General features: G+C 43.0%; 1 protein-coding gene across 2 annotated transcripts in view; it reads left to right on the top strand.

Moving 5' to 3' along the window:
• The first annotated feature begins 554 nt into the window (after positions 1–554).
• Positions 555–17,219, top strand: part of LOC121861563 (alkaline phosphatase, tissue-nonspecific isozyme-like) — a 65,752-nt gene continuing 49,087 nt past the window's right edge. For both annotated transcript variants that reach the window (XM_042359447.1, XM_042359446.1), the window contains exons 1-2: positions 555–761; positions 1,768–1,908. In XM_042359447.1, the coding sequence (XP_042215381.1) occupies positions 560–761; positions 1,768–1,908 (343 nt within the window). In that variant the 5' untranslated portion in view covers positions 555–559. The remainder of the gene's footprint in view (positions 762–1,767; positions 1,909–17,219) is intronic.

Raw genomic sequence — 17,219 nt, 5'->3', positions numbered from 1 at the left:
TTTGCGCTACCGCTCACAGATAGTGTAGAATTGCAGCAATAAAGTAACCGCTGCAAGCAACAAAATCAATCAATCCCTTTCTCTACCTTCTCCCCTCTATCCCTCTTCATCTCCCCTCTCCCTACCTTCTCCCCTCCCCTACCTTCTCCCCTTTCTCTACCTTCTCCCCTCTATTCCCTCTTCACATCTCCCCTCTCCCTACCTTCTCCCCTTTCCCTACCTTCTCCCCTCTATTCCCTCTTCACATCTCCCCTCTTTGGGCCTCAGTTCTTAATAGGTGAAGATCATTGCCAGTGAGCTGTATGACCCCTCACCTACCAACTACCTTTTCCCCTCTCTCACCAACCAACACCTCTCCCACCTCACCCACAGCCCTCCCACCTCACTATCCTACCAACCCCCTCCCCTCCCATCACTCACCCACCAACCATCTCATCCTCCCCTCCCCTCTCGTCCCCTTCCCCCTTACCCACCACCCCCTGTCCCCTTCACTCTTCGACCCACCAACCACCCTTCTCTTCTCACTCCTCACCTCATCTTTCCTTTTCTTCAGGTGCTGATGGGCGGAGGTCGTCGGCACCTCATCCCGACGACTGTGTATGACCGGGAGGAGAGGAACCAGCGCGGGAGGAGGACGGACGGGAGGAACTTACTTGATGAGTGGGTTCACGACAAGAAGACTCGGGACCTCAACGCTGAATATGTCTGGAACAAGGCCCAGTTTGATAAGGTCGACCCCAGGCATACCGACTACCTGCTAGGTGAGTCATTTAACACCTGTTGAATGTCAGTGGGTAAATTAGGCCTGATGGATGAGTAAGACTTGGCGCAAGGGCCATAATACCCACCTAGGAACCTGTTGCAAGGACCATAATACCCACCCAGGAACCTGTTGCAAGGGCCATAATACCCACCCAGGAACCTGTTACAAGGACCATTATATCCACCCATGGTCCATGAATTTGTTGCAAGGCCATAATACCCACCCAGGAACCTGTTGCATGGGCCATCATACCCACCCATGGTCCATGAATTTGTTGCAAGGGCCATCATGCCCTCCCAGGAACCAGTTGCAAGGGCTATAATACCCACCCAGGAACCTGTTGCATGGGCCATCATAGCCACCCATGGTCCTTGAACCTGTTGCAAGGGCCATCATGCCCTCCCACGGTCCATGAACCTGTTGCAAGGGCATAAAGTATGTAATGATGTAATGAATGCTCTGAATCTTCCCTTTTTAATACATTTTTTTTCTCAATCATTTCATTCAGATAAAGAAATATTACCCCGTCAATATTCAGTGTGTATTTATGTAACCCTGCGCGATAGCCAGCGGTAATTAATATTCTTATTAGGCAATTTCATGAGTAAACACCATTACTACTTAACGTTACCTTTGTACATGAGAGATGAGCTCTGACTGATTCCGAAGCTTCATTTCACTTCAGCTTATTATGTACATACGTTCTAACACACACACAGTCACCTGCACATGTACACAGGCAGGTGTGTACACTCTTGTTCACTGGCCTGTGTATTTAAGATTACATACGTACGTTTTTTTCTCGTGTTAGTTGTGTGTATCTCTCTCTCTCTCTCTCTCTCTCTCTCTCTCTCTACATCACCACCCCCTTTTACCATATAAATATCACTCACCACACATTTCTCACCACCCTCCCTCACCACCCTCCCTCACCGCCCTCCCTCACCACCCTCCCTCACCACCCTCCCTCACCACCCTCCCTCACCACCTTTCCTCATCAACAGGTATTTTCGGCTACTCACACCTGGACTTCGAGGTGGACAGAAACAAGGGCCCAACAGGTGACCCTTCCCTGGCTGAGATGACTGTCAAGGCGATTCAGATCCTGCGTAAGAACCCACACGGCTTCTTCCTTATGGTGGAAGGTAAGGATGAGGAAGGTGTACATGTATTTAGGGTGAGGGAAGGAAAGGAGGGAGAGAAAGGGAGGTAGGGAGATGACGAAGGGGGGAGGGAAGATGAGGGAGAGAGGGAGAGAAAGGATGGATAGTGAGGAAGAGAAGGATGGGAAGATGGAGGGAAGGAGGAGAGAGAAAGTAGGGATGGGGGGAGGGAAGAAAGAGGGAGAAGGAGAGGAACAAGGTCGGAAGTGAAGAGAGGTTGGGGCATTGGGGAGACGTATAAAGGTAAGAATATAGGAGGGAGAGAAGAAGGGGAGAGATAAAGTAGATGATAAAGAAGGGAAGAAGGGGAGTAGGAAGAGGTAAAAGATAGTGATGGGGAGAAGTGGAGAGGTTAAAGATAGGAGAAGAGGAGAGAAGAAGGAGAGAAGGGTAGAAACGAAAAGTGTTATTGAAAGACAGACGGTAAGGAGTAAATTATAAGGGATGAATGAAGAAAGAAAGCAATGAAAGCAGGAAGGAAGGAAGGAAGTAGAGAGACGATGAACAAATAATTTTCCTCATCTTTCACCCTCGGAAGACAACAAAGGTCAAGGACTGCGTGGTTGATGTCGATTATAATAATATTCACTCGGTATAATAACTTCAAGGTTAAGTCTGCCCAGGTACTTGTCCAGTCGTCTTACACAGGTGTACAGGACGTCCTCTCCATATATAAATCAGTTAACAGTCAAAAATATATATTATTGTTTTTTTTTACTTGTATATATTTTTGCAATGTGCATATAAAAATTTTATATATTGTGCTCATGTGTATAAGAATTATCAACCTGTGTAATTAATTATTTGTAATAATTTAATATTAAAGACTATTATTATTTATCATGTGTGTAAAAAATGTGTTTCTTTATATGTCTGAGATATTTCATTTTCACACATGCACTTCAGTTTCAGATATACACTTCAGTTTCAAGCATATACTCCAGTTTCAGACATATACTCCAGTTTCAGACATACAGTACATTTCAGTTCCAGACATACACTTCAGTTTCAGACATACACTTCAGTTTCAGACTTATATTCCAGTTTCAGACATACTCTTCAGTTTCAGACAAATACTCCAGTTTCAGACATACACTTCAGTTTCAGACATACACTTCAGTTTCAAACAAATACTCCAGTTTCAGACATACACTTCAGTTTCAGACTTATATTCCAGTTTCAGACATACTCTTCAGTTTCAGACAAATACTCCAGTTTCAGACATACACTTCAGTTTCAAACAAATACTCCAGTTTCAGACATACACTTAAGTTTCAGACATATACTCCAGTTTCAGACATTTACTCCAGTTTCAGACATATACTCCAGTTTCAGACATACACTTCAGTTTCAGACATACACTTCAGTTTCAGACTTATATTCCAGTTTCAGACATATACTTCAGGTTTCAGACATTACTTCAGTTTCAAACAAATACTCCAGTTTCGACTACACTTCAGTTTCAGACTTATATTCAGTTTCAGACATATACTTCAGTTTCGCAATCTCCAGTTTCAGACATACTCTTCAGTTTCAAACATACACTTCATTTCAAACAAATACTCCAGTTTCAGACATACACTTCAGTTTCAGACATACACTTCAGTTTCAGACTTATATTCCAGGTTTCAGACATATACTTCAGTTTCAAACAAATACTCCAGTTTCAGACATACAATTCAGTTTCAGACTTATATTCCAGTTTCAGACATATCTTCAGTTTCAAACAAATACTCCAGTTTCAGATATACTGCAGTTTCAGACATACACTTCAGTTTCAGACTTATATTCCAGTTTCGGACACACACTTCAGTTTCAAACAAATACTCCAGTTTCAGACATACACTAAGTTTCAAACATATACTCAGTATCAGACATTTACTCAGTTTCAGACATATACTCCGTTTTGAACAATAGTATACTCCCAGTTTCAGACATATACTCCAGTTTCAGTCATATACCCAGTTTCAGACATATACTCAGTTTCAGACATATACTCAGTTTCAGACATATACTCCAGTTTCAGACATATACCCAGTTTCAGACATACACTTCAGTTTCAGACATTTACTCGGTTTCAGACATACAATTAAGTTTCAGACATATACTCCATTTCAGACACGCTAATTTCAGACATATACTCCAGTTTCAGACATTTACTCCACTTTCAGACATATACTCCAGTTTCAGACATATACTCCGGTTTCAGACATATACTCCAGTTCAGACACACACTTCAGTTTCAAACAAATACTCCAGTTTCAGACATACACTTCAGTTTCAGACATACACTTCAGTTTCAGACTTATATTCAGTTTCAGACATATACTTCAGTTTCAAACAAATACTCCAGTTTCCGACATACACTTCAGTTTCAGACATACACTTCAGTTTCAAACAAATACTCCAGTTTCAGACATACACTTCCGGTTTCAGACTTATATCAGTTTCAGACATATACTTCAGTTTCAAACAAATACTCCAGTTTCAGACATACACTACAGTTTCAGACATACACTACAGTTTCAGACACCACTTCAGTTTCAGACTTATATTCCAGTTTCAGACACACACTTCAGTTTCAAACAAATACTCCAGTTTCAGACACCACTAAGTTTCAGACATATACTCAGTATCAGACATTTACTCCAGTTTCAGACATATACTCCAGTTTTAGACATAGTATACTCCAGTTTCAGACAATTCTCCAGTTTCAGTCATATACTCCAGTTTCAGACATATACTCCAGTTTCAGACATATACTCCAGTTTCAAACATATACTCCAGTTTCGAACACATCTCCAGTTTCAGACATACACTTCAGTTTCAGACATTTACTCAGTTTCAGACATACAATTAAGTTTCAGACATATACTCCGTTTCAGCATGCACTTCAATTTCAGACATATACTCCAGTTTCAGACATTTACTCACTTTCTAGACATATACTCCAGTTCGACATATACTCCAGTTTCAAACATATACTCCAGTTTCAGACATACACTTCAGTTTCAGACATTTACTCCATTTTCAGACATACAATTAAGTTTCAGACATATACTCCAGTTTCAGACATACACCTTCAGTTTCAGACATATACTCCAGTTCAGACATACATGTTTCAGACATACAATTAAGTTTCAGACATAATTAAGTTTCAGACATATACTCCAGTTTCAGACATAGACTTCCGGTTTCAGACATATACTCCAGTTTCAGACATATACTTCAGTTTCAGACATATACTCCAGTTTCAGACATACTCCAGTTTCAGACATATACTCCAGTTTCAGACATATACTCCAGTTTCCAGACATTTACTCCAGTTTCAGACATATACTCCAGTTTCAGACATACACTTAAGTTTCAGACATATACTCCAGTTTCAGACATTTACTCCACTTTCAGACATATACTCAGTTTCGACATATCCTCCAGTTTCAGACATATACTTCAGTTTCAGACATACACTTCAGTTTCAGACATTTACTCCAGTTCAGACATACAATTAAGTTTCAGACATACAATTAAGTTTCAGACATATACTCCAGTTTCAAACACATACTCCAGTTTCGAACATATACTCCAGTTTCAGACATTTACTCAGTTTCAGACATATACTCCAGTTTCAGACACTTAAGTTTCAGACATACTCCAGTTTCCGAACATTTACTCCACTTTCAGACATATACTCCAGTTTCAGACATACTCCAGTTTCGAACATATACTCCAGTTTCGAACATCACTTCAGTTCAGACATTTACTCCAGTTTCAGACATACAATTAAGTTTCAGACATATACTCCGTTTCAGACATACTCAGTTTCAGACATACACTTCAGTTTCGAACAATTACTCCAGTTTCAGACATTCAATTAAGTTCCAGACATACAATTAAGTTTCAGACATACAATTAAGTTTCAACATATACTCAGTTTCAGACATATCTCCAGTTTCGACATACACTTCAGTTTCACATTTACTCCAGTTTCAGACATACAATTAGTTTCAGACATACAATTAAGTTTCGAACATACTCCAGTTTCAGACATATACTCCAGTTTCAGACATACACTTCAGTTTCAGACATTTACTCAGTTTCAGACATACAATTAAGTTTCAGACATACAATTAAGTTTCAGACATACAATTAAGTTTCAGACATATCAGTTTCAGACATATACTCCAGTTCAGACATACACTTCAGTTTCAGACATTTCTCCAGTTTCAGACACACAATTAAGTTTCAACGCCTTTCAGTTTCAGACATATACTCCAGTTTCAGACATTACTCCAGTTTCAGACATATCTCAGTTTCAGACATTTACTCCACTTTCAGACATATACTCCAGTTTCAGACACTTATCTCCAGTTTCAGACATATACTCCAGTTTCAGACATACACTTCAGTTTCAGACATTTCCAGTTTCAGACATACAATTAAGTTTCAGACATATACTCCAGTCTCAGACATATACTCCAGTTTCAGACATATACTCCAGTCTCAGACATATACTCCAGTTTCAGACATATACTCCAGTCTCAGACATATACTCCAGTTTCAGCCATCATCTACGCAGTATAGAGCTGGGGATTCTCATGATGTTTTTAATTACTAATTAGTTATTATTTGTATTAATCTGTTAGGCCTTTCAGAGGACCTTTAGTAAGCTCTCTCTCTCTCTCTCTTTCTCTTCTCTCTCTCTCTCTCTCTCTATCTCTCTTATCTCATCTCTCTCTCTCTCTCTCTCTCTCTCTCTCTCTCTCTCTCTCTCTCTCTCTCTCTCTCTTCTCTCTCTCTCTCTCTCTCTCTCTCTCTCTCTCTCTCTATTCCTCTCTCTCTCTCTCTCTCTCTCTCTCTCTCTCTCTCTCTCTCTCTCTCTCTTCCATCTTCAGGTTATCCTCGTATTTTTTGCTCCTTTACTGTTTATTTTTTGACAGCTATTCCATATTCGTATAACATCAGAGATAGATAGATAGATGAATGGATGAATGAATGAATAAAGAGTCATTGAGGTTAAGAGTGGTGAGAGATGAAGCAATAAATCGCCAGAGGAGAGAGAGACTTCTGAGAGACTAAGAGGAGAGAGACTTACAGAGGAGAGACTTGAAGAGAGAGAGACTTACAGAGAGGAGGGCTTACAAGAGAGGGCTTACAGAGGAGAGAGACTTGCAAGGGGGAGCTTGCATGAGAGAGAGACTTACATGAGAGAGACTTTACATAGAGAGAGAGACTTACAAGAGAGACTTGGAAGAGACTTACATGAGAGGAAGACTTACAGAGACTTGCAGAGAGAGACTTGCGAGGGAGAGACTTACAAGGGAAGACTTACAAGGGAAGACTTACAGAGAGAGAGACTTACAAGGAGAGAGACTTGTGAGGAGAGACTTACATGAGGAGGAGACTTGCAGGAGACTTACAGGGAGAGACTTACAGGGAGGAGACTTACAGGGAGAGACTTTGAGGAGAGACTTACATGAGAGAGAGCTTGCAGAGGAAGACACAAGAGAGAGAGCACAAGAGACTTACATGAGAGAAAATAAGATATAAAGACAGACAGAAAGACAAGACTGACAGACAGAGACAGACAGAAAGACAAAACAGAGAGACAGTAAGAATACACACACACACACACACACACACACACACACACACACACACACACACCATTATAACCACCTCAGATGCCCATTTCACACACCTGCCCTCCTTGCCAGGTGCCACCTCCTGCCCTCCCAACACAGCCAGGTGACACTCCTGCCTCCCCAACACAGCCAGAGTGACACCCTCCTTCCTCCCCAACACAGCCAGGTGCCACCCTCCTTCCTCCCAACACAGCCAGGCCACCCCTTCCCTCCCAGAGTGCACCTCCTTCCTCCCAACACAGCCAGAGTGCCACCCTCCTTCCCTCCCCAGAGTGCCACCTCCTTCCTCACGCCAGGCCTCCCCTCCCGGTGCCACCTCCTCCCTCCCCTGCCACCTCCTTCCTCCCCTTCCTCAACACAGCCAGAGTGCCACCTCCTTCCTCCCCAACACAGCCAGGTGCCACCCTCCTTCCTCCCCAACACAGCCAGGTGCCCTCCTTCCTCCCCCTCTCCCTCCTCCCCCCAGAGTGCCACCCTCCTTCCCTCCCCAGCCAGAGTACCTCCTTCCCCCCGCAAGTGCCACCTCCTTCCCTCCCCGCCAGAGTGCCACTCCTTCCCGCTCCTTCCCTCCCAAGTGCCACCCTCCTTCCCTCCCAACACAGCCAGGCCTCCTTCCTCCCGGTGCCACCTCCTTCCTCCGGATGCCACCTCCTTCCCTCCCGCCAGTGCACCCTCCTTCCTCCCCACAGCCAGGTGCCCCCTCCTTCCCTCCCAGTGCCCCTCCTTCCCTCCCAACAGCGAGTGCCTCCTTCCTCCCCAACACAGCCAGGTGCCCTCCTTCCTCCCCCAACACAGCCAGAGTGCCACCCTCCTTCCTCCCAACACAGCCAGGTGCCACCCTCCTTCCCTCCCAACACAGCCAGAGTGCCACCCTCCTTCCCTCCAACAGCCAGAGTGCCACCCTCCTTCCTCCCAACACAGCCAGAGTGCCACCCTCCTTCCTCCCAACACGAAGTGCCCTCCTTCCCTCCCAACACAGCCAGTGCCACCTCCTCCTCCCAACACAGCCAGAGTGCCACCCTCCTTCCCTCCCAACACAGCCAGAGTGCCACCCTCCTTCCCCTCACACAGCCAGGTGCCACCCTCCTTCCCTCCCAACACAGCCAGAGTGCCCTCCTTTGCCAGAGTGCCACCCTCCTTCCCTCCAACACAGCCAGAGTGCCACCCTCCTTCCCTCCCAACACAGCCAGGTGCCACCCTCCTTCCCTCCCAACACAGCCAGAGTGCCACCTCCTTCCCTCCCCAGCACCAGCCAGAGTGCCCTCCTTCCCTCCCCAACACAGCCAGGTGCACCTCCTTCCTCCCAACACAGCCAGAGTGCACCCCCTTCCCTCCCAACACAGCCAGGTGCACCTCCTTCTCCAACACAGCCAAGTGCCACCCTCCTTCCCCAACACAGCCAGGTGCCACCCTCCTTCCCTCCAACACAGCCAGTGCCACCCTTCCTCCCAACACAGCCAGGTGCCACCTCCTTCCCTCCCAACACACAGCCAGGTGCCACCCTCTTCCCTCCCAACACAGCAAGTGCCACCCTCCTTCCCTCCCAACACAGCCAAGGTGCCACCCTCCTTCCTCCCAACACAGCCAGGTGCCACCCTCCTTCCCTCCCAACACAGCCAGAGTGCCACCCTCCTTCCTCCCAACACAGCCAGAGTGCCACCCTCTTCCTCCAACACAGCCAGAGTGCCACCCTCCTTCCCTCCCAACACAGCCAGAGTGCCACCCTCCTTCCCTCCCAACACAGCCAGAGTGCCTCCTTCCCTCCCAACTGGCCAGAGTGCCACCTCCTTCCTCCCAACACAGCCAGAGTGCACCCTCCTTCCCTCCCAACACAGCCAGAGTGCCACCTCCTTCCTCCCAACACAGCCAGAGTCCCAGTGCACCCTCCTTCCCTCCCCTCGCACCAGAGTGCCACCCTCCTTCCTCCCAACACAGCCAGGTGCCACCCTCCTTCCCTCCCAACAGCCCAGGTGCCTCTCCCTCCCAACACAGCCAGGTGCCTCCTTCCTCCCAAACCAGAGTGACACCCTCCTTCCCTCCAACACAGCCAGGCACCTCCTTCCCCCGCCAAGTGCCACCCCCCCTTCCCCCCAGAGTGCCACCCTTCCTTCCATTTCAACACAACCATACCCCTTCACAACAGAGTGCCACCCTCCCCCTTCCCCCACCAGGTACCCTCCCTTCCCCACAACAGAGTGCCACCCTCCCCCTTCCCTGTCAACACGGCCAGTGCCACCTCCCCTTCCCTGTCAACGGCCAGAGTGCACCCTCCCCTTCCCTGTCCAGGTGCCACCTCCCTTCCCCAACACGGCCAGAGTGCCCCTTCCTCACAGTACACCCTCCCCCTACGGCCAGAGTGCAACCTTCCCCTACCCAGAGTGCCACTACTTACCTCGGCCAAATGTTATGTTAAAATCCATTATGTTCGTCTGGCTCTTTTGACTGCCACCTCTTCCTGAGGGGTGTGTTTGGTACTTTGTGTGTGTGTGTGTGTTGGCTTCTTCTTCTTCTTCTTCTTCTTCTTCTTCTTACTGTTATTATTATTATTATTATTATTATTATTATTATTATTATTTTATTATTATTAATGATTAATTATTAATATTATTATTATTATTATTATTATTATTATTATTATTATTATTTTTTTTTTTTATTAATTATTAATTATTAATTATTAATATTAATATTATCATTATTATTACTTTTATTATTATTATTATTTTTATTATTATTATTTAGACAGTATTGAGTCAGTGCTGAAATAATGTTAAACATAAATTTTCAAAAATAAGAACGAATGACCCACGTACATAAAATAATTTTTGAGTGGTGAGAAAAAAAAACAAGAGACAATCGGCGGAAAGAGGGAGAAAGTGCAGAAAGGGAGAGAGACAGAGATGTAAGAGAAGAGAAGCTAGAAAGAAAAATTTACAGCAGAAGAAGAGGGAGATGGCAGGTAATGGATAAAGATGGGAAGAGAGGAATTGTTGAGGAAAGGAGCAAATAGAGATTGATGGAGGGAGTTGTTGGGGGAATGGTGAGGAGGTTGAGTGAAGAAGACTGTGTATTGCGAGAGAGAAAGAGAGAGATAACCTGATATATATATATATATATATATGTAACCGGTCGGAATTTGCTGGACTTTAATTTCTCACTTGACTTGGGGTTTATTAAAATTTAATAGATGGTAAAGGCAGTGGAAAGCGCCCGCGAACCAGCACAAGAACACTTAAATCTACTACACAAAATGAACTGTCCGTGACCGTGGAAGGATAGCGTCTGTGACTGGGATGAATGAGACACACTGTAAAATTTAGACACTTATATTCCTCCAACACTACAAACACAATCAAATAATGGTACACCAATATGGCACTCTTAACTTAAACTCTTACTCTGGGGAATAAAGTTATACATGACATAGAAATTGTAGAAACACAGGCAACAATAAATTTGAAGTATTAAGAAATGTTGTTTGCACATGGGGCTTTCACAAAATAATATCAGTCACTTAGGAAATGGTACTAAAAATAAAAATTAAATACTCCATGAATAGGCCTTAAGGGTCTTCAACAAAATAATATCAGTCACTTAGGAAATGGTACTAAAAATAAGAAATTAAATACTCCACAATGAATAGGCCTTAAGGTCTTCAACAAAATAATATCAGTCAGGAATGGTAATAAAAGATAAGAAATTAAATACTCCACAATGAATAGGCCTTAGGGCTTTCAGGAATAATATCAGTCACTGAGGAAATGGTAATAAAATTTAAGGAATTAAATACTCTACAATGAATAGGCCTTAGGGCACTCAACAATATATCAGAAATGGTAATAAAATTTAAGGAATTAAATACTCTACACTGAATAGGCCTTAAGGACTCAACAAAATTATAGCACCTCAACAGATGTACACTTCCTAACTAACCTAACCACTACTCGGGGAACAAGGTTCTGAGATCAGAATATGAAGAACAATTAGAGGCATTAAAAGAATCAAATCACAGTATCACTCTGGTTCCACTTACTGGCACAAACATTCAAAAACACTACTATCGAAATTATTTAGAAATATTAAACTACACACCAAGATAATATCAGTCTGAGGAATGGTGTTAACTACACCGTAATAAGGAAGATAAAATGTTCCTCTAGGTATCTCTCCTAGGACTACACTCGGTCTCAGTGTGTGACCATTAATATACTCAGATAGCCTCAGTGTACTCCCAGTGGGTCATGGGCAGGAAGAGGTGGGCCAATCAGACCTTCGCAGTTGAGGAAACTTTACTTCCGTTAGCAAGGGTTTCCACTAGCTGCTGGGACATGATGGGGTTGTGCACCGGAGTGGTAGGCACCCACTGCTGATGCTGGTCCGTGTGTTGTAGCAGTCAGAGATCCTTACCCGTAAACAGTGACAGGCCTACACTGGTCCAATGGCGACAATCGCCACCCTCAATCATCAACGGCAGTCAATCTCTCGCAGTCAACTCGGTCAACTCCAGTCAACTCCAATCACTCCAGTCAAGTGGGTTCTGACGAAACCCGAAATGAACTCACTGTTAGCTCTAGTTAACTTTACCACTGCCCTATCTAACCCTGTCTGAGATCGAATGAGACTTACTTGTTATACTGCAATAGCGCCACAGGTGACTAGGCCACGTGACTATTTCTGATGGACGCGGGAACGTCTTGTCTGTGTGACTGCTCTCCGGGACTGAGAACCGCCTCGTGTCCTCTCAAGGCGTTAGTCTCATTGATATATTTACCGCCTAACTAATAACTCCTTGGGACACCCGTAACTCAGACTGCTAAACGATCTATAATAATTTCAAATTAATAGTCCCTTAACTTCATGAATCGCATCATTATTAATTCGGTAAATCACATTTAATATCATATAGGCCTAGTTCCGAATCTCTCGCTACAGGCAGCTCCCTCCCCTCAGATGACCTTGAACGCTCAGTATCACTCACGGCGGGGCATTTGAAATTATCCTGAAATTTCTGGATATCACATATATATATATATATATATATATATATATATATATATATATATATATATATATATATATATATATATATTTGCAAAGAGTACATTAAATTGGAGGATGAATTCCAGGATAATTCTAAACCACAATGTCTTTATGGTAAAATGTCAGACTCTGCATAGTTTCCATGTTCCAATACATTTAAGATGTTGTATTAGAAGAGAGTGGTGAAACCCCGTAGGTTTGTAATAATTTATTCACAGTGTGACCGCTCTTTCTTACAACCTAAAGGAAATGTTAATTGCCTTCTGCCTCAATGTAGGCCTGTACACGTCGTACCATTGATTGTCTGACGCGTTCCAGAATGCCTGGACTATGTTTAATTTGCCTGTCACGAACACGTGGGCAATTGGGCATATGCACAGTCTGACATTTTACCATAGAGACATTGTGGTTTAGAATAATCCGGATTTCATCCTCCAATTTAAGTGTAGGTTGATGGGAGCTGTAGGTTGAAGGGAACAGCTGTAGGTTGAAGGGAACAGCTAGCTAGGTTGAAGGGAGACAGCTATGGGTTCAAGAAGAACAGATGTGGGTTGAAAGGAACAGCTGTAGGTTGAAGGGAACAGCTGTAGGTTGAAGGGAACAGCTGTTGGTTGAAGGGAACAGCTGTGGGTTGAAAGGAACAGCTGTAGGTTGAAAGGAACAGCTGTAGGTTGAAGGAAACAGCTGTAGGTTGAAGGGAACAGCTGTAGGTTGAAGGGAACAGCTGTGGGTTGAAAGGAACAGCTGTAGGTTGAAGAGAACAGCTGTAGGTTGAAGGGAACGGCTGCAAGCTCAAGACGACAGCTGTAGATAGAAGAGAACAGCTGTAGGTTGAAGGGAACAGCTGTAGGTTGAATGGAACAGCTGTGGGTTGAAAGGAACAGCTGTAGGTTGAAGGGAACAACTGTTGGTTGAAGAGAACAGCTGTAGGTTGAAGGGAACAGCTGCAAGTTGAAGGAGTCAGCTGTAGATGAGAAAGAACAGCTGTAGGTTGAAGGGAACAGCTGTAGGCTGAAAGGAACAGCTGTGGGTTGAAAGGAACAGCTGTAGGCTGAAGGGAACAGATGTGGGTTGAAAGGAACAGCTGTAGGTTGAAGGGAACAGCTGTAGGTTGAAGGGAACAGCTGTTGGTTGAAGGGAACAGCTGTGGGTTGAAAGGAACAGCTGTAGGTTGAAAGGAACAGCTGTAGGTTGAAGGAAACAGCTGTAGGTTGAAGGGAACAGCTGTAGGTTGAAGGGAACAGCACATGGGATGAAAAAGGGGTTTTCAGATGTAGATTAGAAGAACAGCTGTAGGTTGAAGGGAACAGCTGTAGGTTGAAGGGAACAGATGTAGTTTGAAGGGAACAGCTGTAGGTTGAAGGGAACAGCTGTAGGTTGAAGGGAACAGCTGTAGGTTGAAGAGAACAGCTGTAGGTTGAAGGGAACAGCTGCAAGTTCAAGAAGACAGCTGTAGATAGAAGAGAACAGCTGTATGTTGAAGGGAACAGCTGTAAGTTGAAGGGAACAGCTGTAGGTTAAAGGGAACAGCTGCAAGTTAAAAAAGAAACAGCTGTAGATAGAAGAGAACAGCTGTAGATAGAAGAGAAAAGCTGTAGGTTGAAGGGAACAGCTGTAAGTTGAAGGGAACCGCTGTAGGTTGAAGAGAACAGCTGTAGATTAAAGGGAACAGCTGCAAGTTAAAAAAAAATAGCTGTAGATAGAAGAGAACAGCTGTAGATAGAAGAGAAAAGCTGTAGATAGAAGAGAACAGCTGTAGCTAGAAGGGAACAGCTATAGATTGAAGGGAACAGCTGTAGGTTGAATGGAACAGCTGTGGGTTGAAAGGAACAGCTGTAGGTTGAAGGGAACAACTGTTGGTTGAAGAGAACAGCTGTAGGTTGAAGGGAACGGCTGCAAGCTCAAGACGACAGCTGTAGATAGAAGAGAACAGCTGTAGGTTGATAGGAACAGGTGTAGGTTGAAGGGAGCAGCTGTAGGTTGAAGGGAACAGCTGTAGGTTGAAAGGAACAGTTGTAGGTTGAAGGGAGCAGCTGGGTTGAAAAGGAACAGTTGTAGGTTGAAGGGAACAGCTGTAGGTTGAAGGAACAGCTGTAGGTTGAGAGGAACAGCTGTAGGTTGAAGAACAGGTGTAGTTGGAAAGGAACAGCTGTGGTTGAAGAACAAGAAAGGAACAACTGTAGGTTGAAAGAACAGCGTAGGTTGACAGGAACAGCTGTGGGTTGAAGGAACAACTGTATGTTGAAGGGAACACTGTAGGTTGAAGGAAACACTGTGGGTTGAAAAACAGCTGTGGGTTGAAAGACAACTGTAGGTTGATGGAACAGTTGTAGGTTGACAGGAACAGCTGTGGGTTGAAGGAACAGCTGTAGGTTGAAGGAACAGCTGTAGGTTGAAAAGGAACAGCTGTAGGTTGAAGAAAGGAACAGCTGTGGGTTAGAAAAGAACAGCTGTAGGCTGAAAAGGAACAGATGTGGGTTGAAAGGAACAGCTGTAGGTTGAAGGAACAACTGTAGGTTGAAGGGAACAGCTGTAGGTTGAAGGGAACAGCTGTAGGTTGAAGGAAACAGCTGTGGGTTGAAAGGAACAGCTATAGGTTGAAGGGAACAGCTGTAGGTTGAAGGGAACAGTTGTAGGTTGACGGGAACAGCTGTAGGTTGAAGGGAACAGTTGTAGTTTGACGGGAACAGCTGTGGGTTGAAGGGAACAGTTGTAGGTTGACGGGAACAGCTGTGGGTTGAAGGGAACAGTTGTAGGTTGACGGGAACAGCTGTAGGTTGAAAGGAACAGCTGTGGGTTGAAGGGAACAGCTGTAGGTTGAAGGAAATTGTTGATAGTTGTAGATGTGGTGATAGTGGTAGTGATGGTGATAGTGATGGTGGTAGTGATGGTGGTAGTGATGGTATTAATGGTTGTGTTGGTATTGGTGGTAGTGGTGGTAGTGATGGTGGTATAGGTGGTAGAGTTGTTAGTGGTATTGATGGTCGCATAGTCGTAGGTGGTTGTGATGCTGGTAGTGATAGTGATGGTGGTATTGGTGGTAGTGATGCTTGTAGTATTGGCAGTGATGTTAATGGTGGTATAGGTGGTTGTGTTGGAAGTGGTAGTATTGGTAGTGGTGGTATTAGTGGCAGTGTTGGTAGTGATGGTGGTATAGGTGGTAGTGGTGGTGGTAGTGGTGGTAAAGAGTTTTCCAAGGTTTATTCTGCGGTGGTTGGAATACGTGGCTCAGAAGGCTTCAGGTGGGATGAACCTGGTTTAGAGGATTGCTTCGAATCTTTTCCACCGAGTCAGCGTTTACTTATCATGAACCCCCAGAAATAATCTTTATTTTTCACTCTCAAACTGATGCCCGTTGATACTAGTATATATTTTTATTTATTTATTTAGATGTATTGAATAAAACTAAGAGTTATATTAATTATGACTTTTGTCTTTGTAATTATGGACTATTTTACAATTGTTTTCATTTATGTGGTTTATGAAACTGGTTCGAGTAATGCTTCGAATAATTTTCTTGAATCTTTAATACTTTGGAGGACCCAGAGTGGACTTATATTTCCATTTCAGTGTTGAAAACTTATCATTACTTAAATTAATTTATATTTTCAGGGTAAAAAAGTATTGGCAGCTTATCATTACTTAAATTAACTTATATTTTCGGGATAGAAAATGTTTTAATTTTTTTTTTTCAGTTTACGATTTTCTTCGGATTCTCCCAAACTGATATCTTGTTTATACTATTTTTGTTTTTCAGGGTTTATAATTAAGGGGTTTTTTTCTTCAGCAATGTGCATTTTTTTCTTTTCCAACACTTAAATATTACTCAAACCAAAAACTTTAATTTTCCAGGATGTTTATTTATCTCATAAAATGGGAACAAATGACAAAAGAATTATAATAAATATTTATATTTCAGATGTGATTGATTTTGTATTATATTTGTTGTATTATGCTGTATTTTTACATACATTACTATGTTTCAGATTCAGTATAAGTTGAATATGTATTTGTTTTGTGATCATCTGACCTCAGTATTGTAACTCATTAGTGTCCAGGTGACCTAGACTTAACTTTTATTCCTTAGAAATAATTTTTTCTTCCTCTTCTTCTAAAATCAGCTTAGGTTCAGTTTTTTCACAATGTGTTTTATTTGTTTCATTCAGTTCAATTTTCAAAATAGGTTTCATCTTCAACTTCACATTCAGTTTAGTTTTAGTACAATTCAGTTTCAGTGTCCTACTTTCTGTTTAACTTCTATCATGGTATTTTGTATATTTTTCTACGATTTATGTCTTACGTATTTTCTTTCCGTAATTTACTCTTAACTCCGTTGTTTCCCTTTTCCTGTGTGATTTTATCAAGATTTATCTTATCCACGTCTTCATTGTGGATCTAAATGATATATATATATATATATATATATATATATATATATATATATATATATATATATATATATATATATATATATATATATATGCAATAAATCACTGTAGGTGCGCGTGATCTAGGTATATGCTGATAACCACAAGGAAAGAAGAAAACACGAAGTTCCCAAGCGCTTTCGTATAATTCACATCTTCGGGGTGAGTAAGACTAGTCTGT

The sequence above is a fragment of the Homarus americanus genome, unplaced genomic scaffold, assembly GCF_018991925.1.
Source record: "Homarus americanus isolate GMGI-L3 unplaced genomic scaffold, GMGI_Hamer_2.0 scaffold24260, whole genome shotgun sequence".
NCBI classification, from domain to species: domain Eukaryota; kingdom Metazoa; phylum Arthropoda; class Malacostraca; order Decapoda; family Nephropidae; genus Homarus; species Homarus americanus.
Note: the sequence above shows the minus strand (reverse complement) of the source record. Positions and strands in the feature narration are given on the sequence as shown.